This window comes from Malus domestica, chromosome 15, assembly GCF_042453785.1.
Source record: "Malus domestica chromosome 15, GDT2T_hap1".
NCBI classification, from domain to species: domain Eukaryota; kingdom Viridiplantae; phylum Streptophyta; class Magnoliopsida; order Rosales; family Rosaceae; genus Malus; species Malus domestica.
The window spans coordinates 26,594,083-26,620,071 of NC_091675.1; the positions used below are offsets into that span (position 1 = coordinate 26,594,083).

General features: G+C 39.4%; 3 protein-coding genes across 4 annotated transcripts; 2 read left to right on the plus strand and 1 right to left on the minus strand.

The window, feature by feature from the left end:
* Positions 1 to 5,496: 5,496 nt before the first annotated feature.
* On the plus strand, positions 5,497 to 8,937 carry LOC103401474 (metal transporter Nramp3.2). Its single transcript, XM_008340180.4, has 4 exons — positions 5,497 to 6,260; positions 6,734 to 6,870; positions 7,013 to 7,665; positions 8,424 to 8,937. The coding sequence occupies exons 1-4, from the start codon at positions 5,734 to 5,736 to the stop codon at positions 8,628 to 8,630; spliced, it is 1,524 nt and encodes a 507-aa protein (XP_008338402.1). The 5' UTR covers positions 5,497 to 5,733; the 3' UTR covers positions 8,631 to 8,937.
* A 289-nt stretch (positions 8,938 to 9,226) lies between these two features.
* LOC103425148 (serpin-ZXA-like) lies at positions 9,227 to 12,185 on the minus strand. The gene is made up of 2 exons (XM_070812837.1): positions 12,171 to 12,185; positions 9,227 to 10,042 (listed from the first exon to the last, which is right to left on the minus strand). Exons 1-2 carry the CDS (start codon positions 12,183 to 12,185, stop codon positions 9,227 to 9,229), a joined length of 831 nt encoding a protein of 276 aa, XP_070668938.1.
* Positions 12,186 to 12,950: 765 nt separating this feature from the next.
* Positions 12,951 to 25,281, plus strand: LOC103416056 (aspartic proteinase 36-like). 2 transcript variants are annotated; one of them, XM_029094765.2, is made up of 13 exons: positions 12,966 to 13,392; positions 13,490 to 13,610; positions 13,691 to 13,735; positions 14,066 to 14,493; positions 14,603 to 14,759; positions 15,254 to 15,336; positions 22,906 to 23,002; positions 23,166 to 23,238; positions 23,403 to 23,609; positions 24,044 to 24,168; positions 24,320 to 24,421; positions 24,513 to 24,610; positions 24,820 to 25,281. In XM_029094765.2, exons 1-13 carry the CDS (start codon positions 13,118 to 13,120, stop codon positions 24,986 to 24,988), a joined length of 1,980 nt encoding a protein of 659 aa, XP_028950598.2. In that variant the 5' UTR covers positions 12,966 to 13,117; the 3' UTR covers positions 24,989 to 25,281. The 2 variants fall into 2 exon arrangements, with proteins under 2 accessions (XP_028950599.2, XP_028950598.2); XM_029094766.2 differs by lacking the exon at positions 13,691 to 13,735 and having other exon boundaries at positions 12,951 to 13,392.
* Positions 25,282 to 25,989: the final 708 nt, after the last annotated feature.

Sequence of the window (25,989 nt, forward strand, 5' to 3'; positions counted from 1 at the left end):
GATACATCAAGGGAGACAACACCAAGCACATAGCGTCAATGTTCTTTTATTCTTGCCAGCAACAACAACATCAGAACATTGAAGTCAAGCAAATCCGTTCCCAGGACAACCTGGCCGATCTCTTTACCAAGTCATTGCCCAAGTCTACTTTTCAGAAGCTCGTCCAAGGAATCGATATGCGTAAATTATCTGAATTGAATTGCTTGTAGTTCTCTTATTTGGAAGTTATGTCTAACTCAGGGGGAGTATCCTGAAGCATACTCACTTGATCTTAATGTACTCTTTTTCCTATGATTAGGAGCATTTTTCCCACTGGATTTTTGCTACCTAACGAGGTTTTGATGAGGCACCCATCCTGGGATGATCATACTCCGTTGAGTTGACTACTTTCATCCTGTTTGACGTTTGTTTTAGACATTATGCATACTTCCCTATACCTTAGGTTTTACCATAGCGAGATTTTATGAGTTTTACTACCAATGCATACTTTCTTTTAATTTGAGACTCGCATTCATCCGTTGTGTCGCCGACTTCATCAACTATTCTACCTTATCTGCTGAAGATCTGATGCGATGTTTTGTTTGAGTATTTAAACACTCAAGGGAGAGTGTTTCAATCATATTTGGAATATGAATGTGATTGTGTAAATCCTAGTGTATCTAGGGATATCTTTTATATTCTCTTTAGTAGTTTAATTCCTATTAAGAATTGTAATCCTAAAAGGGTAAGGATTTAACATATCCTACTACTATAAATAAAGGCATAATGAGGTGATACAACACACACCTCACAATTAAATCTCTCAATTTTCTCTCTTATTGCCACCGGCCTCCCCTCTCTATTCCCTTAAAATAGCTCAGTTAAATAAGTCTATAACATATATGGTGAATATGGTGAATATACATTATAGTTACGATGGTGCTCAAAATCCAATTACGGATAAACTGTGGATAACATTGGCTACATCACTATTTTGTGGGGTCCACTGAGGATTTGCATGTGGAATAATGCTGGTGCAATTAAGGTGTATTGAAGTGGATGTATGATGTATAACGGAATTTAGAGACAACGCTTTGATTGGATGACTAGGCGCAATTATGTCTCCGTCGGAGTTTTATAATTTTTCGGTCATCATTTATATCGACAATTTAACTTGTTAAACTGTGATTCAATATTGTAATTTACTTAATTATGATATGTAAGTAATAATATTTTTTTATTAAAATATATAAGATGCAATCATTAACACCAAGCTTTAGCGTGCCAATCTCTTTAATATATATATATATATATTTTTTTTGGTTCTACAAACAATTTATACCCTTCTCGTTTAGGTCAACCAAGAAACTTAGGGAAATATTACTATAGTAATATTTAAAAGAAACCTTACATACTTTAATCCAATAAAAAAACACGAAATTATTTAGGGTGAAAGTCCCTAATTTTTCCGTTCCTAAACCCTAAGGCCATCTCTAACCGAGGGCTGGCCAGATAGCTCATTTTAGCCCTCTGGCCCTCCAAGATTCGCCAAGATATTAATATTTTAATGAACAGTACATGGTCATATTGGCCTCTTTCTCCAACCGAGGGCCAAAGGGCCAGATGGCTCGTTTTAGCCATGTCACAAAAAAACGTCTCCAACCGAGGGTCAAAGGGCCATAGGGCCAAACATAATTTATTATTTAAAAACTACAATTTAAATTCAAATCTAACGGCTAAATGACGTCAACATGATGTCAGCTAGCCGTTGGTAGCTGACATCATGCTGACGTCAGCTAGCCGTTGGATTTGAATTTTTTTTGCTATAAATAGGGTGGATATTGGGCTATAATTCACACAACTTTAAATTCAATCTATTTCAATTCAATCTCTTGCAATTCAATCTCTTTCAATTCAAGTTTGCAATGAATTCCAACTTTGGATCTTCATCCAATTCCAATTGGGGGTCCTCATCCAATTCCAAATTGGAAGCAAAATGGGCGCAAATGAGACGAGAAGATGAGGAGTCTGATGAAGAAGTTCAAGTAAGGCGCAACAAACAAAACATGGCAGCAGCCATGGCTGCGGCCATGGTGTGTCGGCCAACTGAGGAACAACCTCAATGGGGTGGCTCTATTGCTAGTCGCTCTTACAAACCACGAAACAGAGCGATGGCGCATGCCAATCTGATGAACAACTACTTCAACCCCAACTCGGTGTACACAGAAGAGGATTTCAGACGTCGCTTCCGGATGAGGCGTCATGTCTTCGAGCGTTTACTTCGTGATGTCCAGCAGGTCAATCCATACTTTCGACAGAAGCGGGACAGAGCAGGCCGCCCTGATTTCTCACCTCATCAGGAGGTTACTGTTGCACTCTGAATGATGGCATATGGCTCCTCAGCTGATTTGATGGATGAAACCCATGGTATGTCTGAGTCTACATGCCTTAATACTCTTGAAGAATTTTGTAACACATTTGTTCAGGTTTACAAAGACGAGTACCTTCGAGAGCCAAATCAAGAAGATCTGAATCGGCTCCTTCACAAAGCTGAAGACCGTGGGTTTCCGGGCATGATAGGGTCATTAGACTGCATGCATTGGGATTGGAAGAACTGTCCCACTGGATGGCAAGGAGGCTTTAGCGGAAGGTCGAGAAAGCCAACTGTTGTGTGAGAGGCAGTTGCCTCATATGACACATGGATCTGGCATGCTTTCTTTGGAGTCCTTGGATCCCAAAATGACATTACAGTTCTTGGGCGTTCACCCCTCTTCAATAACTTGACGGAAGGTAAAGCACCTCAACTTGACTACTACATCAACGGTCGTGAATACAATATGGGGTATTACTTGGCAGATGCCATCTATCCAAAGTGGGCGACACTTGTCCAAGCAATTCCAAAACCTGCAGAAAAGTTGTTTACCTTACACCAAGAGGCATACCGGAAAGATGTTGAGAGAGCTTTCGGTATTCTACAAGCACGGTGGAAGATTATCAGCGAATCGGCAAAAGGGTGGAGTCGAGAAAATTTGAACTCCATCATGATGTCTTGCATCATATTACACAATATGATAGTGGAGGATGAGCGAGATGGGTATATTGATGGAGAGTCCGATGATGAAAGATCCAAATAGGTCAAGAAGGGCTCTAGCAAAAATATATGATGGGCCTAATTTGCCTTTCAATCCAAGAACTGGTAGTATCTCTATAAATGAGTATATGAGGCGCTATAGAATGATACGTTCTCGTGCCACAAATAAGTACCTACAACAGGATCTTGTTGCACATCTTTGGGCCAAAAGAAGCATGGAGTAGGCTTTTAAGTTTTATGTTGTTAAATGTTTTTAAAAATGTTGTTTAAGTTTCATGTTGTTAAATGTTTTTTTATGTTGATAATTTGTATGTTGGTTAATGTTATTTAATGTTGTTTCATATTGTTTAATATTGTTTCATGTTACTTAATTTAATTTAATGTTGTATAAATGGCCTAGGAAGTTATAGGAAAAAAATAGAATTGAAAAAAAATATGAAACAAATTTTGTGAAATAGAAGTTATAGGAAAAAAAATGGAATTTAAAAAAATATGAAACAAATTTTGTAAAATAGAAGTTATATGAAAAAAAAATATGAATCAAATTTTGTAAAATAGAAGTTATAGGAAAAAAATAGAATTTAAAAAAAAATTGAAACAAATTTTGTGAAATAAAAGTTATAGGAAAAAATGGAATTTAAAAAAAATATGAAACAAATTTTGTAAAATAGAAGTTATAGGAAAAAAATAGAATTTAAAAAAATATATGAAACAAATTTTGTAAAATAGAAGTTATAGGAAAAAAAATAGAATTTAAAAAAAAATTGAAACAAATTTTGTAAAATAGAATTGAAACAAAATATGAAACAAAATTTGATTCATATGAAAAGGAAAAAAAAGGAAAACAAAGAAGTTTAAATTCATAAAAAAAAAAAAGTTAATACAACGGCTACTAGCCGTTATATTAAAAAAATTCAAACTATTAGTGTCGGTTATAACCGACACTAATAGTAATTAAAAATAAAAATTTTGCTTTTGAATAATTATTATTGTCGGTTATAACCGACAGTATTAAAAAATTCTTCTTTAATGCTGTCGGTTATAACCGACAGCAATAGGAAAACATTAAAAAAAAAAATAGTCAGCCCTCTAGCTAGGGGTGGGCGCGGTTCGGCTTGGTGCGGTTTTGAGTGAAACCAAAACCAAAACCGTAAGTTTTTGCGGTTTGGTTCGGTGCGATTTTGAAGCCAAAACCAAAATGAAACCAAACCGTTTGGTTCGGTTCAGTGAGGTTTCAAACGGTTTCGGTTTGGTTTTTAAGAAAAAATGTACAATTTGCAATTTAACATATTAAAAAGCATTTCCCAATAGTAATAGGAAAATGACATTTGTTATGTAAACAATTAGCATGTTGCATGTAGTTGTGATGTTAAAACATGTTTGTGCAACAAAAAGGTGTCCCTTACAATATTTTTCATAAAACAAGTTGAATAAATTTGAATTCATTAAACGTGAGCGAAATTTTCATACTAGAATATGTGATATCATGCTTCAAATGAGTGGCTTTTAGTAGATCATTGTTCGACTCTTGATAACAAGATTAGTCCACCCTTGTACATATATGTGTGTGTGATGGTATAAAATAACAAAGGTCCTTCAAGTTAATGAACAAAAGAAAGTGATGAATGATGATATTCTAGTGTGGTTGAGTCCATACTAAGTGTATGAATTTTAACAAACGACCAATTAAAACATGAAATCTAATATGGACATTTAATTAAATGTTTATTAATATTTGCGGTGCGGTTCGGTTTCGGTGCGGTTTTCAAAAGCCAAAACCGAAACCAAACCGTTTTCTATGTTGCGGTTCGGTTTCAAAACCGAAACCGTTTCAAAACCGCAAAACCAAACCGTTCGGTGCGGTTCGATTTGGTTCGTGTTTCGGTTTCGGTTTTCGGTTTTAAGTGCTCACCCCTACCTCTAGCCCTCTCTGATCCCGTGGGACCCTCCCAGATTTCAGAGCCCTCTGGCCTAGCCCTCGGTTGGAGACGGTTTTAGGGCTATTTTTGGCCCTCTAGCCCTCTGGACCCTTCGGTTAGAGATGGCCTAAGGGAGATAGAGTTGTTCAATGATATTCAACGGCTAATGTTTATTTATTTAATAAATATGTAAATAAAAAATGTTTCAGTTCTATTCGATTTTACTAAACAAATCCTTCACGTAAACCAAATACGAAAGGATTCGGTTTATATCGAGTTTGATTTTTATCGGGCCGAGCTCAATTTGGTTCGAGTCGAATTTGGCATGATTGGAGTTGGGTTAGATTTTCTCGGATATTTTTCCCAGCCCTAGTCACAAAGAGCAAATGAAACTTTCACGATGTGGAGAGATGGCGTGTGCCATCTTAGTGGGGGCAGACCATCTACAAATCCACGTGGAGCAACATCGTTCGTATAAAACTATATTTGAAATAAACCCGTTCAATTGGACAAAACATTTATAAATTATAAGTCTCAGAAAAAAAAAATACAAACAAAAAAGTGAAAAGCAAAAGAAATAAATAATAGGGAGGAAGGTGAGGACTGGCAGTTTTCAGAGAGCTTCGTTTCCAAGCTGAAGAGAAAAGCAGAGCAGCACAAAAAAACACACAAGCGACCTTCCCGCGAGCGCACGGCGACACTCCGTACAACCGCCCGCAGGGAATTCATACACCACACGGCGCGATGGTTTCGACTCACGACCACTCGCAGCCACTGTTACTCGCCTCGGACCAAGACCATCCCGAGGCGGCCTACGACGAGGCCAATAAGGTCCACGTCGTGGGGATCGACGAGGTCGGAGACGACGACTGCAGAACGCCGCCGTTTTCATGGAAGAAGCTGTGGCTGTTTTCCGGACCCGGGTTCCTGATGAGCATCGCGTTTCTGGACCCGGGAAATTTGGAGGGCGATCTTCAGGCGGGGGCGATAGCTGGGAACTCACTGCTGTGGCTACTGATGTGGGCGACGGCGATGGGGCTGTTGGTTCAGCTGCTGTCGGCTCGGCTCGGGGTGGCGACTGGGCGGCACTTGGCGGAGCTGTGTAGGGAGGAGTACCCGACGTGGGCGAGGATGGTGCTGTGGGTGATGGCGGAGCTGGCGCTGATTGGGGCGGATATACAGGAGGTGATTGGGAGTGCGATTGCTATTAAAATTTTGAGTAATGGGGCTTTGCCGCTCTGGTCTGGAGTCCTCATAACTGCTTTGGATTGGTATTTTTCGAATATTTTGGAATTTACCCTTTTGTGTTTTCTGATCGTTTTCTTTGAATTTTTCTGGGTTTTAGAAATTGGGTTTTCTGTTCTGAATTTGATTTTCTGGGTTTCAGTGGTCAAGTTTTTTTTTCTTCCAAGAATTTACATTTTTTGGTTGAGGATTGGTTTGATTATTTACCAATTTTGAGAAATTAGTAAAGAATTACTGTGCTAATTTTTTGAAGCTCTTAATCAATCTGTTGACTCTGTTTGGTTGCCTGGAAAGTCTCTGATTTCTATAATTTTTTTCTGCATATTTCTATATTTGTTACTGAGATTTTTATTTTTTATTTTTTGAGGTATAAAAGAAACAAAATTTCTTCTGTTCCTGCGTTGTGTTTGACTTGAACCGAAGCTTTGCGGTTTGAAGAACCTGCAACTATATTGGCATTGTTAACTTTTAAACTAATTCTTATGTTGCCATGTTACAGTTTCATCTTCCTGTTTCTTGAGAACTATGGAGTGAGGAAGCTGGAAGCTGTTTTTGCGGTTCTAATTGCAACAATGGCGCTCTCATTTGCGTGGATGTTCGGTGAAGCCAAGCCTAGCGGCATTGAACTTCTGATTGGTAATTGATTTACTCCTCTATTTATGATTTTTGACTGCGTTTTTATGTTTTAAATGGTTGTTTCAGGCCACAAAGTTTCGAACTAACATACTTCAATGCTCCTCTGCATCTAATTAACTGTCATGTGTTTTCCTCTTTGTAGGTATAATTGTCCCGAAACTTAGCTCCAGAACAATAAAGCAGGCTGTTGGAGTTGTGGGTTGCATAATTATGCCTCACAATGTATTTTTGCATTCAGCTCTAGTACAGTCAAGGGAGGTTGACCACAGCAAGAAAGGACGAGTTCAAGAAGCTCTCAATTACTACTCCATAGAGTCAACCGTCGCCCTTGTCATCTCCTTCGTCATCAACCTATTTGTTACCACTGTGTTTGCTAAGGGGTTTTATGGTACGCAGATAGCAGATAGTATAGGACTTGTAAATGCAGGGCAGTATCTTCAAGAGAAGTATGGGGGTGGGTTGTTCCCAATTATGTACATTTGGGGTATCGGGTTATTAGCAGCTGGCCAGAGTAGTACTATTACAGGTACCTATGCTGGGCAGTTCATCATGGGAGGTTTCTTAGACTTGAGATTGAAAAAATGGATGAGGTCATTGATTACACGAAGCTGTGCAATTATCCCAACTATAACAGTTGCTCTTATATTTGACTCCTCGGAGGACACACTGGATGTTTTAAATGAGTGGCTTAATGTGTTACAGTCAGTTCAGATCCCTTTTGCACTTATTCCCTTGCTTTTCTTGGTGTCAAAGGAGCAACTCATGGGATCTTTTAAAATTGGCCCTGTTCTCAAGGTATGTTGTCATTTCCTTTCTACTTCATTTAGGCCGTAAGGTCAATGATGGCGTTTGCATTTCCAATGTCTAGATTTGAAAAATAATGCCTAGTGATTTTTTTGGCTATGCAAATGAATCAAGTTAGGTTTGGCTTTTTTGGACCCATTGGTCTATGGTGTCTTTAAGGATGGTGCCACCATACCCTTTCTGCTTCCTATTTGTATATGATAGATTACTGGTAGTTTCTTTCTACGGACTCGATAATCTATCATATACTCGTGCACAAATAGGATACTATGGTGACAGTCAATGTAGTCTAATTTTAAGATAAATGATGACTATTTGCTGCAGATTTGACGATAGAACAGCATTTTAGACCACTAATTTGGTAGTTGCTCCAGCATTCAAGCTTTTCGTTTAGTTTTTTGTAATGCCACTTTTCGCTTAGTGTTTTGAGAAAAGAAACCGTCTCCCTGCATTGAATTTCATAGTCTAGCTGAAAATGGAATCTAGATTACTCTTTCTTGCCCTCGTGTTAGATAAACTTTATTAGTGAGTGGATCTATTTGATCAAGAATCAAAGGAAATATTACATTTGAGGTGAATAGTTGCTTGATATATCAGTTTCTTATTGTGCTGAGGCAGTTTTCAGTTCCTTATTAAATGAAAACACCGTGAATTATGTGTTCAAGCCGTTCTTCCCTTTTCTTTGACTTTTAATTTTGTTTTTATATTGTTCATGCATTAGAATGCTCACATATTTTTATTTTATGAAGATGGTTGCATGGCTTGTGGCGGCCCTAGTGATGGTAATCAACGGATACCTTCTGTTCGACTTCTTCGCCTCTGAAGTGACTGGGTGGTTGTTTAGTGTCGGAGTGTTTGCTTTTACTGCCGGGTATGTAGCATTTATAGTTTACCTTGTGTTGCGGGACATCAACGTTTCAAGTTTGTGTGGATCAAGGAGATCGCAAATACAGTGAACTGAGTAATCACCAATGCTGACTTCAGATGCAAAAGAATCGCGCTGTATTAGTAATCGACGCACCTCAAAGGTTGTCGGACTGCATATACTCAGTACGTTGCTGATTTAGAAGCATAAGCGCTATGTTTCTTTTGTACCAAAGAACAAAATGGTTATATTTTTCAAGCAGTTAGATGTCTCATAATTTTTTTATTATGCTTCAAATAAAAGTGCTTTCAGCAAAAGTGCTTATTCAAAGTCATGATTGCCCATTGTATATTCGAAATCTATATATAGAATATAGTATTATGCTTGTTTGATTGAAATGCAGAAAGTTAGAAACAAGCTATTGCAAATTTGCAATGCATGTTAAAGATTAAACCACCCCCAAACTAACTTCTGTATCGACGATGAAATTGGATTAAATAAGGATCTTCAAATTTAAACAACTTATTTTCAGCGGGTAAATCAGAACTGAATCGACAGGAACGGCATCGCTCCTCCTCCAGTAACAGTCAGACTTGAAGCGGATTAAGCACCTGCCCGATGAACAACACCGCTCCAGTCGTTTCATCTCTGATAAAAAACAAGAATGGGTGATCTGCCACAAAGTCTCTATCGGCTTTGGACGATGACAAGGGCGGCATGACCCAGCCACCTTTGAGGAGAAAGTAACGGCGGCAGCTTCCGCTCCATTTTCATTAACTTCGATGAAGGATTTATGAAATATCCATTTTCATTAACTTCGATGAAGGATTTATGAAATATACTTGAAACCAAGGGGACCTCACCCGGAGGTAAGTCCACCATCTCTGTCAAATTACCTCCATTATATGGATCAACTTCGAAAGGCAACACCAGCCCTAATTCCTTGAGAACTTGGGAAGCTTCAAAACTGGAAGCAATCTTAAACTTTGGAATTCTGAAGTCACCCACTAACTCTTGTGTTCGGAAGATGGTGATCCAAGAAGCCGGGCTCAGTACAAACCCTCTCAACCAAAGCTGGCAGCCCATCTTTTTCATGCGGAAGAAACAAGCACATGGAGAATCTCCCTTTTGGTATAGGAGTTTTAAGACTTTTAAGCCGTCAAGGGCTTTAACATATTGGTGCTGATAGTTGGTCATGAAAGGTGCCTTAACCGATGGTTTGCCATTGAGACAGTAGAAGTCGTACTTCTTTGTTTTTGATGCATTAAACTGGTCATCCCAAACTCCTTTGAAGTACAATGCATTCCCAAAGATGAGCCTCGTTATGTTGTTAACCGATCCAAAAGGAAGAACCTCTGTGATCAGTCCCCTAGTTTCCTTTTTGGCCCACAAATTCACTTTGATTCTCACTTCTTCGGCATTGGTCTGGAAATCGACTTCTTTTCGAGCCGCCTTGTAAAAACTGTCCACCACCTCTTTGAAACAAGGCTTGAGAGGGGTTGACTAGTCCACCCAGAGGCCATTGACAAAGGACAAACAAGGCCCGCCTCTGGGAGATCGGTCAGCAAAGACCAGAGGGACGATATCAGAGGCAAGGGAGTTGAGGTCGGCGGTGGACTTGGACTTGAGTGAGAAACAACTGCTTGTGATTCTTAATCCGACGTCGGTTTGGATGCTTATGGATTTTGGAGCTCCGTTTTTGTTGCCGGAGGAGCCGTAGAGGTGGTAAGAGTTTGTATGCTGCTATTGTGAATAGAGGAGGGTCAAAGAGGAGGAGAAAGAGGTCGCATGTTGAAGAAGGAAGACAGTTTCACGCTCCGTCGGATTGCCATGAGATACGACGTAAGGACGGCATTGCTATCTAGATTTTGTACCCCTGAAACAACTCTCCTACTCTCCTATTGTTATATTTGAGGGTGGAGTTTAAACCCTAGAATATATACTTCTTTTTCTGCTAGAATCTGGCGTAACCTGGGCCTTTAATTACTTGACCCGCGAGAATTATTTGCTGCCAAATTTTAATATATGAAGGCGTTTAGATTTAAATACTTCGTTGTTCTATTTGTTAGATTAAACATCTATATTTTTTAGAATTTTTATTAAACTTTTCTTACAGCATTTTTAAAATAAAATTACACAATTTGCCATATATAATGTACCAATTAGTTAATAATTATCCAAATCTTCTAGAATCTAGTAGACGTATGTTTTAAAAATCTAAAACATATCAAATTTGATTTATTTATGCTTCTAACGTGATATATATTTATGTCATCTTCTTTCATGACCATTCCACAATCTTTTTGTGCCATTTGTTTGCTGTTAGTTGATACTCTTCCGTCCTCCTTTGTGAGTCATGTTCATTCCCTTTCTATTTTCATTTTATGCAAACCTCTTGATTTGAGTATTCGTACTATGGTACATTTGGAAAATAGATTCTAGTGGTAGATGGTATTGTGTATGTTTCCATTTAGTATTGAGACGTTTCTAGCCGATATGTTGGTAAGTTTTAAGTTGGCATGGATACATTTCATATTAGCATCAAAAGTACATTTCTAGACGATATATTTGTACATTTCAAATTGACATGGGTACATATCATATCTGCGTTGGTATGTTTTAATTTGGCATCGGTATAATCGTATCTTCGAAGGAGATTCAGTCATCACCATCGCAGCCAGGAATGGCCAAGGAGAAGATACATCTCCTCTAGGTCCTATAATTAATGATATTTGGTCTTTCTTCAAAGATTTTTCTCATGCGAAGCCATGCCATATTAGAAGGGAGGCAAATCAAGTTGCTCACAGACTTGCACGTGCTGGAATAGGGTGTGCTTAGGAGATTGTGTGGCGTGATGAACCTTCGGGATTAATTTTGGATGCGCTATTTGAAGATTTTTCAAATTAAAATGTATTATTTGATTTGGTTTGTGAGGATGGCTAACTTTAGTTTGTTTGTGCGGGACGTTCTTTTTTTCTTTGATTCCGCTAAAAGTCGCGGCAAGATTTTTATCGAAGCCTATGTATGCACCCTATCCTCACTTTGTGGTTTTTCGCATCTTAATGAATATCGTACCTTTCGTTAAAAAATAAATAAATAAACTATAAAAATTAAGTGGGAAATCAACATTTAACATTTTTCATTTACAAAAAAAAAAAAAAACTAATTAAAATAAATTAGATATTAAATTAGGGAAGTGACGGGGTATCACGGTCACGCCATGCTGTGGTGCAAAGACAACGCTGCTCTCCATCACTGTAGTAGAGGGTTACTTGCTTTGTTTTTAGCTTTTGATTCAAATCCAAATTTAATGTGTTCACACTTGTCTTTTTTCCTTTCAAAATTAACTTTGATATTATTTTATGAGGTAATGCTAGTAAACTAAATTTGCAAATTAAATGAAGTATCTCCAATAAGAATGAATATGTTTATCAACGTTTAAATAATAAATCAATCATCAACTTTCATGTTCTTTAGCTTTCAAAATTTTATATATAAATTTAGTCTCCTTAGCATTACCCCATTTAATGAGATTAACATCCAACTTTTTGTGGGATTTAAAAATCCCTACTTTTTTTAATTCCAAAATTTAATACACGTCACCATGTGTCCTTTTCTTTTCCAAATTTACCTTTCCTGTGTACATGTTTTCTTTTGTATGTTCAAACTTTCTTTGTTTGTTGGTTGTTTTGATCACCGTGGTTCACTAATAACAAAGATTTTGTGGTGTTTACGTAACAAGAGAATGCTAGATATTGAGGTGGACCTTGAGTCAACGCAAAGGTTAGTAAAGTGACCTTTGTGAGGGTGCTTTAGTCGCTAAGTAATGGTGATATATAAAAAGGTGAGGGTAGAGAAGTATACATGAGATGTACGTAGTTCATTCAACTTAGAATTACATCCACGAGGGTATATAAGTTCTTGTTAATAATGTAGTGTTTACATGTTACAATGATTTAAGTATAAGTACAGGACTAAGCTTGGATTAGGGGTCCTAAGATTCAAAAGAGCTTGATTATGGGAAAGAGTCTCCTCTTATACGTGAGGAGAGTCGCCATTCTTGTCCGTGGTTGATGTGGGACACTACGAACGTTGTTGCAGTGTTGCCCCATGTCCTTGAGCAAGTGGGCTTCGAGCTGGAGAAATGGAGAGCTCTCATTGATTATAGTTAATCGCTACTCGGTGATTTGGGAAGTATCTAATACATATTGTAGTCAATCTCTAAAATTTGTTAATATCGCTACAATATAAAATAGGATATTTTCGCTCATGAGTATCTTTTCATATATATATATATATATATATATTCCAGAAAAAGTCGTTGATCAATCAACTTCGGTTTAAGTGTCCAACTCAAACAAACAAACATAAATTAAAAAATTACTAACAAACAAAATAAAAATTCTCTTTTTTTATGTGAGTAATCTTAATTTGGTCAGAAACTGAAAAAACGAAATTTGGTGTTGTGCACGACCACGTTGGCTTCCCTCTTCCCTCCCTTCTCAAAAAGCTCTCTTCTTTCCACTCGATTTCTGATCTGGCATCTCCGCCACCATTCCTCATTTTCCAGCTGCACCAATGGTAGCAACACCGCTCCACCTCCCCACCTCCGCCGTCCTCCTCCTATTCTTCTTAGAGATGGAGCTTTTGTGTCTGGTCTCGCCCAATCCCAGCAGCCCCGCCCCCCTTCTCCACTCACTCCCAGCCATGGTCTTACCTCTCTACCACTTCACTCCCAATTCGTCGTCCCGGACCTCATCGTTATCCAATCCTCGGCGCCTCCTCGGGAGATCGGAGTCCCTCAGCCGGCCCAATGCCCGCATGAGCCTCTACGACGATCTCCTCCGCAACGGGTACGCTACATTTCTCCTTTTAATTTTCGGTTTGAGTTTATGATCGGTAATTTTTGGATTGGGATTGAAATTTGTGTGGTGGTGGCGGCGGAGACAGGTACTATACAACGCGGCTCTGGATCGGAACGCCTCCGCAGAAGTTTGCTCTAATTGTGGATACCGGGAGCACTGTGACCTATGTACCTTGCTCTTCTTGCAAACAGTGCGGCAGACACCAGGTAATTTCTTCATCCACTACTGAATTTTCTCTACTCTGGAAACGTTCATGTAGTGATGCGAAATAGGAATGTTGATGTAGGGTCTTCTGTTGATTTCAAAGCCGTTAGTTGCAGCTAGCTACATTGTGAGTCTCTCATCAGATCTTAGTCTTACACTGAGTAATGAGGCTAATGTAAATGATGCTCACCTTGTTAAGGCTAAGAAACATAACCCAAGATATTACATAATCACACGGAAAAACTAGACCGAAGACTCAGCGGACTATTTTTGGGTGAAGGCAGTCGATCATGATCACTCTATAACCAAATACAATAGTCAGATTAACAACCTTGAAGTTGCTTATTTCTGTTTAGTAAAAGTTTCTTGAATACTTAGTACCTTTTGTATGCAGGGGAAACTCGATAGATTTCAGGTTTTAAACTCTGTTAATGTTCTGTTTTTAATTTTCCATCAGGACCCCAAATTTGATCCAGAAGCCTCGAACACTTACCAAGCTGTCAAATGCAACATAGATTGCAATTGTGATAATCAGAGGGTGAATTGTATTTACGAGAGGCAATATGCCGAAATGAGTAGTAGCAGTGGGGTGCTTGGTGAGGATCTTATATCATTTGGCAATCAAAGTGAACTACCACCTCAACGTGCAGTTTTCGGTTGTGAAAATTTTGAAACTGGTGACCTTTACAGCCAGCCTGCTGATGGCATAATGGGATTGGGCCGTGGTGATCTTAGTGTGGTTGACCAACTAGTTGATAAAAGTGTAATAAGTGATTCTTTCTCATTATGTTATGGTGGAATGGACATTGGTGGAGGTGCAATGGTTCTTGGTGGTTTTTCAGCCCCATCAGACATGGTCTTCACTCATTCAAACCCAGTACGAAGGTGTGTGGTTTTGAAAAATTTATCTTACATAGATTGCAAAATGTCCAATTTCCTAAAAACTACAATCTATACATCTCACACATTTACTCTAGTTTCGGGATGGCAACAGTCCATACTACAATATTGATTTGAAGGAGATGCATGTCGCGGGAAAGCGATTGCCTTTGAATCCAAATGTCTTTGATGGAAAACATGGAACAGTCTTGGACAGTGGTACAACATATGCATACCTACCAGAAGCAGCATTTCTTGCATTTAAGGATGCTGTAAGATTTTTCTGCCCTTTAGATTAAATTTTGACTTAATCTTCATACAAGACCATATAATACAATATTTTTACTAATACTCAATCTTTTAGATGATACCTTGCAATTATTTCTAATTGATAATGATTGAAAATTCACTTTTTGAATTTTAAGTAAATGAGCATTTGGTCAACTAGAACTGACAGAAAGGACGATCTGGTCTGAGTTAATGGAAATAATTAAATCAACTAGAAATTACATTGTACACTTCATTGTAGTTAGGGTGGAATACTTGCACTTCCTCATTTGAAATGAATCATAGCATATGAAACACTTTGGTTTATCTGAAAATTCCTTCCTGTTTATTTTTGGCTGGCTGCATGCAGGTTTAGTTATCATTTATTTCATCGTATTATTCAATTTCTTTTTTTCATTGAGTGCACAATCAGAGTATTATCAGGGTCTCAAAATTTATTGTTTTTACTTCTTTTTCTCCCTGGTATGCATGTGTGCAGATCATGAAAGAGCTTAATTCCCTCGAGCAAATCCGTGGCCCTGATCCAAATTATAACGATATATGTTTTTCAACTGCTGGAAGGTATACAAGTTTAAATGGTTCAGATAATTTAAATGCCTTTTCTAGTGAAAACCAAATTATAAGAAACTGTATTGAGGCCACAAATGTAAAATCAACATTTTCAAATTTTTATTTGCTTAAATACAACAACAACAACAACAAAGCCTTTTCCCACTAAGTGGGGTCGGCTATGTGAATCCTAGAACGCCATGGCGCTCGATTTTGTGTCATGTCCTCCGTTAGATCCAAGTACTCTAAGTCTTTTCTTAGGGTCTCTTCCAAAGTTGTCCTAGGTCTTCCTCTACCCCTTCGGCCCTGAACCTCTGTCCCGTAGTCACATCTTCGAACTGGAGCGTCAATAGGCCTTCTTTGCACATGTCCAACCCACTCATTCCTAATCTTATCCTTTCTCGTGAGCCCACACCTCCAACAAAGCATCCTCATCTCCGCTACACCCATTTTGTGTACGTGTTGATGCTTCACCGCCCAACATTCTGTGCCATATAGCATCGCCGACCTTATTGTCGTCCTATAAAATTTTCCCTTGAGCTTCAGTGGCATACGACGGTCACACAACCCGCCGGATGCACTCTTCCACTTCATCCATCCAGCTTGTATTCCATATATTTTGTCTTTGATCAGCTTAGGCGAAGACCTTTAGATTCCAACACTTCTCTCCAAAGGTTAAGCTTCGCATTTACCCCTTCCTAAGTTTCATCTATCAACCCTATATCGTCTGCGAAAAACATACACCAAGGAATAACATCTTGAATATGTCCTGTTAACTCATCCATTACCAATGCAAAAAGGTAAGGACTTAAGGATTGTTGATGCACAAAATCAGTGAGGACTTTGGTACAACAGAAAGTATTAAGTTTGTGACCTTCGCTAGATTGCTCCGGTCATTAGTGTGGATAAGTATGTAAAAGGATAGAGACAGAAGAGCAAACACAAGATGTACGTGGTTCACCCAGATTGGCTACGTCCACGGAGTAGAGGAGTTCTCATTAATTGTGAAGGGTTTACACAAGTACATAGGTTCAAACTCTCCTTTAGTGGGTACAAGTGAATGATTTAGTACAAATGGCATTAGGAAATATTTTGGGAGAATGATCTCCTTTAATAGAAGAGAGTTTCTAGCCTTATTCTGACATTGACACGTGTCGTGTTGTGATTGACTTTCGATGTTGACACGTGTCGCGCTATGATTTGCTTCTGATGTCGACACGTGTCGCTCTGTGATTGGCCTCCTGGTTGGAGAGGAAGCTACTCGGTTGGGGACTTGCAAGATCCAAGCCGCTGAGTAATCACGAAACTTCTAAGTATCGAAGTGTGGTATCGTCTTCACTTGCCTTATCTGTCTCGTAGGTAGATGTGGCATCTTCTCTGGAAGTACTCTTCCTCCGTCCAGGGGTGGTATCTTTAACTGGTGGAGATGCACAAGTTAATGTATCAATTTCACTTGAAGCTTGTAATTTCAGGCTTGGTCAAGCGCGATACAAACCATGTAGTAGGAGTCCCCCAAGTCGCCGAGCTAGGGGATCTGCTGAAAGAGGTGACAGACAAGGTAAGCAATCAGAGCTCCAAGCAATCAGTCCCAGATCAGAAGTTTGATTTCGAGTTCCGGCTAATTGTTTTCATTCTCCTTATCTTGCAGGCAGCATGAAGGATAAAGAGAAGAAAATGAGAAGAGATGATATGAGATACTTTTGCTTTTGAAGAAGTAACTTTCCACAAGCTTATTCTTGAATTGGGCTGGAGGGTTTTCTGGTTACCTCCAGAGTATAAGGCCGACTGAAGAATTTGAGGGTCAAAACAAGTCTATCAAATCTAGAGTACGTTCGACCCTGCTGATATGTGATACTTTTGCTGTTGACAAAGTAGTGGAAGTATCGACACGTGTTCTGTTATGCTTGTCTCCACATACTTCCTTGTATCCTTCTCACTTGCCCTATCTGTTCCTCAGGCAGATGTGGTATTTTCTCTGGAAGCATAAGATGTTGAAGATGAGTACTCAAGAGCAATGCCAAGTAAGTAATCAGGTAAGGGGTTGCAGGCAGTCAGTCCTTAACAACAAGTACTAATGCTATTCCTTTACCCTTCTTGGTCATAGCACTGTAGTGGGAGCTGCCAGCTTCACATGTTTAACTCTGTCAGAGCACTTTGAAAAAGTGGTCTGTGGTATCTGGAAAGCTGATGTTGCGTGTGAAGATTACAGACAAGCTTTATCCAAGGAGATCTGGCTCTCGAAGTTGAGAAAGCGATGCCTCTTCGATTTTCGAACAAGCTATCTTGTCGGGGATCTGGCTCTCGAGATTCGGAGAAGGTGCCTTTTCGATTTTTGAGAAAGCAATCCTGCTGGGAGTCTGGCTCTTGAAATTCGGATAGCGGTGTCTCTTCGATTTTTGAGAAAGTAATCCTGTTGGGAGTTTGGCTCTCGAGATTCGGAGGGCGGTACCTCTTCGATTTTGGAGCAAGCAATCTTGTTGGGAGTGTTTTCTCGATTGTGAGTAAAGGTTGGGCATTTTTGCTAGTCTACCTTGCCACGGAGCACAGAGGTTGACACACAGGGACTTTCCAATTATCCAGTAGTGGTGTTGTTCTTTTACCCTTGTGGGTAATAATACGGTAGCTAAACCTTCAAAATTTATGTGTCTAAACTTTGTTAGTGCTGTTTCTTTGCTATTCTTTTACCCTTCTTGGTCATAGCGATGTAGTGGGAGTTGCAAGCTTCACGTGTCTAAACTTTGTCAGAGATCTTTGGCAAAGTTATCTGTGGTACCCATGAGCTGATGTTACGTGTGGAAAGTGGATGATTAAACAGTAAGATTCACGTGCTTTTTACTTCACCAGAAATCTTCGACAGATTGCCCGTAATTTCCGCAAAGCTGAGTGTGCATGTGACAGGTGCTGACAAGGCTGAGAAAGCAGGTGCCTCTTTGATTTTTGAGATCGGCCCTCGTGGTCTCTGAGCAGCCCAGCTTTTGAGAAAGCAAGCGCCTCTTCGATTTTTGAGATCGGCCGTCGTGGTCTTTGAGCAGCCCAGCTTTTGAGAAAGCAAACGCCTCTTCGATCTCTGAGATCAGCCCTTGTGGTCTCTGAGCAGCCCAGCTTTTGAGAAAGCAAACGCCTCTTCGATTTCTGAGTAGGCGCCTCTTCGATTTCTGAATCTCCATCGAGTGCAGATTTTTATAGAGGCTGGCATTAAGTTCCAAAGCACACGTGAATCTCCACCAGTAGAAGCTCCCTTCTTGCACTTATAAGATCTTGATTTGTCCGACCTCTTCTCTCTTCAACACGTTTGAAAATGTCTGGCCCTTCCGACCGTCGTTTTGACTTAAACCTTGGTGAAGAGGCAGCCGCGCCTTCTCCAGACAACATATGGCGCCCATCCTTCTTATCCCCTACTGGTCTTCTTACTGTTGGGGATTCCGTGATAAAGAATGATATGACCACTGAGGTGGTGGCCAGGAACATTCTCACTCCCAAAGATAACAGACTTCTTTCCAAACGGTCTGATGAGTTGGCTGTTAAGGATTCTCTAGCTCTCAGTGTTCAGTGTGCAGGTTCTGTGTCGAATATGGCCCAACGCCTATTTGCTCGAACCCGCCAAGTTGAATCATTGGCGGCTGAAGTGATGAGTCTTAAGCAGGAGATTAGAGGGCTCAAGCATGAGAATAAACAGTTGCACAGGCTCGCACATGACTATGCTACAAACATGAAGAGGAAGCTTGACTAGATGAAGGAATCTGATGGTCTGATTTTACTTGATCATCAGAGGTTTGTGGGTTTGTTCTAAAGGCATTTATTGCCTTCATCTTCTGGGGCTGTACCACGTAATGAAGCTCCAAATGATCAGCCTCCGATGCCTCTTCCTTCTAGGGTTCTGTTCAGTACTGAGGCTTCGAGTGATCACCCTCTAGTGCCTTCTATCGACTGCTGAGACTTCTCCTAAACAACCTTTGTGAAGGCCCCCTCTTGTTTGTTTATTTTGACTCATGTATATGTACATATTTGTAACTTATCGGAGATATCAATAAATAAGCTTTGTTTCATTTCAACGTATTGTGTTAAATACACCAAAGCCTTCTTCACTAAGTTCTTTGAATTTTTCTTTTGTTGAAGCTTGTATGTTGAAGCTTTGTGAGTGAAGCATATAGGTTGAGGTAGTATTCCCTTAATTTCTCGAATGAGGAAAACTTCTCGGTTGGAGACTTGAAAAATCCAAGTCACTGAGTGGGGTCGGCTATATGAATCTTAGAACGTCATTGTGCTTGATCCTGTGTCATGTCCTCCGTTAGATCCAAGTACTCTAAGTCTTTTCTTAGAGTCTCTTCCAAAATTTTCCTAGGTTTTCCTCTACCCCTTCGGCCCTGAACCTCTATCCCGTAGTCGCATCTTCTAACCGGAGCGTCAGTAGGCCTTCTTTGCACATGTCCAAACCACCGTAACCGATTTTCTCTCAGCTTTCCTACAATTTCGGCTACTCCTACTTTACCTCGGACATCCTCATTCCTAATCTTATCCTTTCTCGTGTGCCCACACATTCAACGAAGCATCCTCATCTCTGCTACACCCATTTTGTGTAAGTGTTAATGTTTCACCTCCCAACATTCTGTGCCATACAGCATCGCCGGCCTTATTGCAGTCCTATAAAATTTTCCCTTGAGCTTCAGTGGCATACGGCGGTCACACAACAAGCCGAATGCACTCTTTCACTTCATCCATCCAACTTGTATTCTATGGTTGAGATCTCCATCTAATTCTCCGTTCTTTTGCAAGATAGATCCTAGGTAGCGAAAGCAATCGCTCTTTGGTATTTCCTGATCTCCGATCCTCACCCCTAACTCATTTTGGCCTCCATTTGCACTGAACTTGCACTCCATATATTCTGTCTTTGATCGGCTTAGGCGAAGACCTTTAGATTCCAACATTTCTCTCCAAAAGTTAAGCTTCACATTTACCCCTTCCTGAGTTTCATCTATCAACAATATATCGTCTGTGAAAAGCATACACCAAGAAATATCATCTTGAATATGTCCTGTTAACTCATCCATTACTAACGCAAAAAGGTAAGGACTTAAGGATGAGCCTTGATGTAATCCTATAGTTATGGGGAAGCTTTCGGTTTGTCCTTCATGAGTTCTTACGGCAGTCTTTGCTCCTTCATACATATCCTTTATAGCTTGGATATATGCTACTCGTACTCCTTTCTTCTCCAAAATCCTCCAGAGAATGTCTCTTGGGACCCTATCATACGCTTTTTCCAAATCTATAAAGACCATGTGTAAATCCTTTTTCCCCCCTATATCTTTCCATCAATCTTCGTAAGAGATAGATTGCCTCCATGGTTGAGCGCCCTGGCATGAACCCGAATTGGTTGTCCAAAACCCGTGTCTCTTGCCTCAATCTATGCTCAATGACTCTCTCCCAGAGCTTCATTGTATGACTCATTAGCTTAATACCCCTATAGTTCATGCAATTTTGTACGTCGCCCTTATTCTTGTAGATAGGCACCAAAGTGCTCTTTCGCCACTCATTTGGCATCTTCTTTGTTTTCAAAATCCTATTGAAAAGGTCAGTGAGCCATGCTATACTTGTCTCTCCCAAGACTTTCCACACTTCGATCGGTATATCATCTGGGCCCACTACTTTTCTATGCTTCATCTTCTTCAAAGCTACAACCACTTCTTCCTTCCTGATTCGACGATAAAATGAGTAGTTTCTACACTCTTCTGAGTTACTGAACTCCCCTAAAGAAGTACTCCTTTCATGTCCTTCATTGAAAGATTATGAAAATAACCTCTCCATCTGTCTTTGATCGCGTTCTCTGTAGCAAGAACCTTTCCATCCTCATCCTTGATGCACCTCACTTGGTTTAGGTCCCTTGTCTTCTTTTCCCTTGCTCTAGCTAGTTTATAGATATCCAACTCTCCTTCTTTGGTATCTAGTCGCTTATACATATCATCATAAGCCACTAACTTAGCTTCTCTCATAGCTTTCTTCGCCTCTTGCTTCGCTCTTCTATACCTTTCACCATTTTCATCGGTCCTATCCTTGTATAAGGTTTTACAACATTCCTTCTTAACCTTCACCTTTGTTTGTACCTCCTCATTCCACCACCAAGATTCCTTTTGGTGTGGAGCAAAGCCCTTGGACTCTCCTAATACCTCTTTTGCTACTTTTCGGATACAACTAGCCATGGAATCCCACCTTTGGCTATCTTCCCCCTCTCTATCCCACACACACTGGGTGATTACTTTCTCTTTGAAAATGGCTTGTTTTTCGCCTTTTAGATTCCACCATCTAGTCCTTGGGCACTTCCAAGTCTTGTTCTTTTTTCTCACTCTTTTGATATGTACATCCATCACCAACAAGCGATGTTGATTAGCCAAGCTCTCTCCCGGTATAACTTTGCAATCCTTACAAGTTATACGATCCCCTTTCCTCATTAGAAGAAAATCTATTTGTGTTTTTGACGACCCACTCTTGTAGGTGATCACATGTTCTTCTCTCTTCTTAAAGAAGGTGTTGGCTAAGAAGAGACCATATGCCATTGCAAAATCCAAGATAGCTTCCCCATCCTTGTTTCTCTCCCCAAAACCATGGCCACCTTGAAAACCTCCATAGTTGCCTGTCTCCTTGCCCACGTGTCCATTTAAATCTCCTCCTATAAATAACTTCTCCGTCTGAGCAATTCCTTGCACCAAGTCTCCAAGGTCTTCCCAAAATTTCTCTTTCGAACTCGTATCCAACCCTACTTGAGGTGCGTACGCACTAATCACATTGATGAGTTCTTGTCCTATTACAATCTTGATTGTCATGATTCTATCTCTTACCCTCTTAACATTTACAACATCTTGTGTCAAAGTCTTGTCCACGATGATGCCAACACCGTTTGTCGTTCTATTTGTGCCCGAATACCAGAGTTTAAACCCTGAGTTTTCTAGATCCTTTGCCTTAAGACCAACCCACTTAGTTTCTTGTAGGCACATAATATTTATCCTTCTCCTCACCATAACTTCCCTCTATAGATTTTCCCGTTAGGGTTCCTATATTCGACGTTCCTAAACGCATTTTACTCTCTTGAACTCTACCCTTCTGTCCTAGCTTCTTCAACCTCCCCCGTCTAATAGGATCAAAGTACTTCTTTTGTGTGTCATGTGTAAAGTTGATAGGAGCATATGCTCCCAAACAACTTTGAGTGGAGTCGTTCGAGAAGAAGTTTCTATGGCCCTCTTGCTCATTTAACACTGCATCCATGTGCCGATGGAGATACAACGACCCTTATTCACTTATCATTGTGCTCGGGCCACACAGCGCGCCACTTACGGGTGACGCCCTAGCTTTAGCGCGATTTCGTTCTAGATTCATTTCCATAAGAATTCGACGTAAACTAGGAGTGCCGGCTGTCGACTACCTGACGCCCTCCCCCTCCTCCTTTATCCAGGCTTGGGACCGGCAATGTAAGATAAACTTACACAGGCGGAGTTAAATTTTTATTTGCTTAAATGTGCAAATAAATTGTGTGTAAGGTCCAACCATTAAATGCTCAAGTTTCTTTCTAATGATTTCTCAATGTTGGTTCAGTGATATCTCCTACCCATCAGACACCTTTCCAGCAGTTGACATGGTATTTGGCAATGGGCAGAAGCTGACACTATCTCCTGAAAATTATTTATTCAGGGTAAGTGATTGAAGTTTAAGCTCTGTACCTCTCTGAATATAGTTGTTTTTTGGAAATGTAAACACGATTTGTAATTTTTATTATAGAACTTTGTGCTTTTTCCATTGGTTTTGTCACTAATTATTTGTTTTTCTGCTGTGTTGTATTATTATCAATTATGAAGCATTCAAAGGTCCCGGGTGCATACTGCCTGGGGATTTTTAAAAACGGAAAGGATCCAACTACTCTTCTTGGAGGTATATGCTTTAGAAAGGTCCATAGTTCTCCATCCCACTTGTATGTGTGTGTGTGTGTGTGTACATGTGTTGCCTGTTTCATGTAATGGTATCAAATTTGTCTCGTTTAGGTTTTTACAGTACTTTTAATTAATTTTGTCATGCAAAAATCATTTTCTTGATAGGAATTGTTGTCCGCAATACTCTTGTAACGTATGACCGTGAGCATTCCAAGATTGGTTTCTGGAAAACTAATTGTTCAGAGTTGTGGGAAAGACTTGACGAATCTGTTTCGCCTCGGCCAATGCCTCCTGCTTCAGATGAAAAGAATTCAACTACAGAAGGAATGCCTACATTAGCTCCAAATGGAGCACCACCTTATGCACTTCCAGGTAGTGTAAACTTGCGACCTTTTGAGTAGGCTTTTATGCTACATTGGTTCTAAACTATTCTGAGTCTCTTTTCGCAGATGTGGATGATTCATCTGTCACTTGACCTTAAAGTAAACTTTTATTTATAACATACTGTAGTTGTTATAGCAGTTTAATCAAAGTTATTAGGTGTCTTTTCCATTTACCCAAATCAAATTGTGAAAATGGAGATACATTATAAAACGAGATTAAAGTGAAAATTATATTTTTGTGGACACTCTTCTCTACTTCAGTTCTACTTTTGCACCAGTCTGTTAATTATTTCTCATTATCTTTATATTTTTTTTGTGATTTTGTGCTGCACTGTTTTCATAAATGAAAGTACGTCTGTTTGCAACCTCTTTTTTGTTTTGTGTTAAGACAGAATTATAATACTTATTAACCTTGATGAACAGGGGAACAGAAAATTGGAAAAATAACATTTGACATGTCATTGAACATCAGCTACTCTGATCTGAAGCCCCACATCACAGAACTAGCTGAATTTATAGCTCAGGAATTAGAAGTTAATACATCACAGGTCTGGCAAAAAACCATATGCGAACATTCAATTGATATTTGCTTTATAATTTCTTACTAACAGTTCAAGTTCATATCTGTATATAATGAAGTTTTATGATGCTTAAGTCCACCTTAACCTTAAGTTGTCAATTTCGAATTGATGGTTTCAGGTCCATTTGTTGAAATTTACTACCAGTGGAAACGACTCCCTCGTTAGATGGGCCATATTTCCTGCAGGTTCTACTGACAGTATTTCTAATACAACTGCGGTGGTAAGTTTGCCCTGATGAATTGCAGTTAGTGACTGTGCCATTGCCGAGGTTTATAACTGTTTGCAAGCTTGATGATCTGTTCTGCCTGCAGGGTATAATTTCCAAGCTTTCCGAACATCATTTGAAGTTTCCTGTTATGTTTGGAACTTATGAGTTGCTTGGATGGAATGTTGAGACTAAGGACAAACGGTACGTTATATTATTTTTACTTTCTAAGGTCTTTTTTGTCTGAGATCACATTATTTCTTTTGTGATGATTTCCCATTCTATACAAGAATCTAAACAGAATCTCCCACATGAATGTTGGCATATAGATAACGAATTAGCTATCTATATACAGATCACAGTATCATAAGTAGCCTCTTTTGTAATATCTTGTTCTTCCCAAAATTCAACAGGTCATGGTGGCAGCGGAGTTATCTGGTGATTCTATCAATGTTAGGAATTCTAGTTATTGCACTAGCAGTTGTTGGATTTTGGTTTATGTGGAAACGTCGCCAACAAACAGTCAATCCCTACAAGCCTGTCAATGTTGCCGTACCAGAGCAAGAACTCCAGCCCCTATGAAAATTCGGGAGTTGTCTTTGCTCGTGGTTGGCACGTCTGCCATTTGCATTTTGATTCACATGATAACCAAAACCAAAATTCTGGAATCACAATTTGCTCGATTGGTCAAGATTCTTGTGCCATATGATGAATCATTCTTTGCAATACCCATAAAACCCAGATAGTAGAACGAGAGGTATACGTAGAACTACTCACACTTTGGTTCTGTAAACATCATTGAAGTTGTATGTGAATGTTGTAACATACAAGTGAATCAATAGTTTTCCCCAATAAGGTCCTTTTTTTTTAGCCGACGTTTAAATTGTTCATATTCTTTTTCATTTCTACCAGGTACCTTCTAACGTTACATGTTGTAGCTATTGTCACATTCCGTCATGCATCAAAGAAATTTTTTTCCTCTTTGGGTCCATATATATGTCGAGAACTCAAAAGAGTAACGAATGGATTATATTTTCTAACCATATTTACCTGATCACATTTTCGGTTCAGCAACGGGTTCATTTTGAAAATACTTTTAAAATGACTGGCATAGCTTTTAGAGAAAATGATTTTGGGTTTCAAAAGTACTTGAAGTATGTGTTTCTTTCAGGATTCACTTGCGTTTTTATTAATGATTGATTCTAAAAGCATTTTTATTAAAAACGCTTTTAGTCATTTTAAAAAAACTTTCAAATGAGTACTAGAATTTTGCTTTTTGCTATGCCGTTACATGTGGCGGTGGCTAGCTTTAGGTTTGTATATGTGGTCTTGAATTTATGTTTGTAGATGTCTTGAGTTCCCCTTTACATGTATAGTTGTTGATGTTGATGATCTATGTGCTTTTTATTGGATTTGGATCCCATCCGGACCCTCTTTGTGAGGATCCTCACATCCTATCCATTCATCGTACGTTGTGCGGCCATAAATCATTTTGAATTTTTTATTTTAAATTAAACACAAATAGTACCCAACGAAAGTTGGTCACACGATGTACGATGAACATATAGGATGTGAGGATCCTA

What these genes read in the sequence shown, in the direction of transcription:
- LOC103416056 (XM_029094765.2), top strand. Translation starts at nt 13,118, where the DNA reads ATGGTAGCAACACCGCTCCACCTCCCCACCTCCGCCGTCCTCCTCCTA. An exon ending in CTGAAAATTATTTATTCAGG is followed by an intron (nt 23,003 to 23,165) that starts GTAAGTGATTGA and finishes TCAATTATGAAG; the next exon opens with CATTCAAAGGTCCCGGGTGC. An exon ending in TAGAAGTTAATACATCACAG is followed by an intron (nt 24,169 to 24,319) that starts GTCTGGCAAAAA and finishes TGATGGTTTCAG; the next exon opens with GTCCATTTGTTGAAATTTAC.
- LOC103401474 (XM_008340180.4), top strand. Translation starts at nt 5,734, where the DNA reads ATGGTTTCGACTCACGACCACTCGCAGCCACTGTTACTCGCCTCGGAC. An exon ending in CGGCATTGAACTTCTGATTG is followed by an intron (nt 6,871 to 7,012) that starts GTAATTGATTTA and finishes TCCTCTTTGTAG; the next exon opens with GTATAATTGTCCCGAAACTT. An exon ending in AAATTGGCCCTGTTCTCAAG is followed by an intron (nt 7,666 to 8,423) that starts GTATGTTGTCAT and finishes TATTTTATGAAG; the next exon opens with ATGGTTGCATGGCTTGTGGC.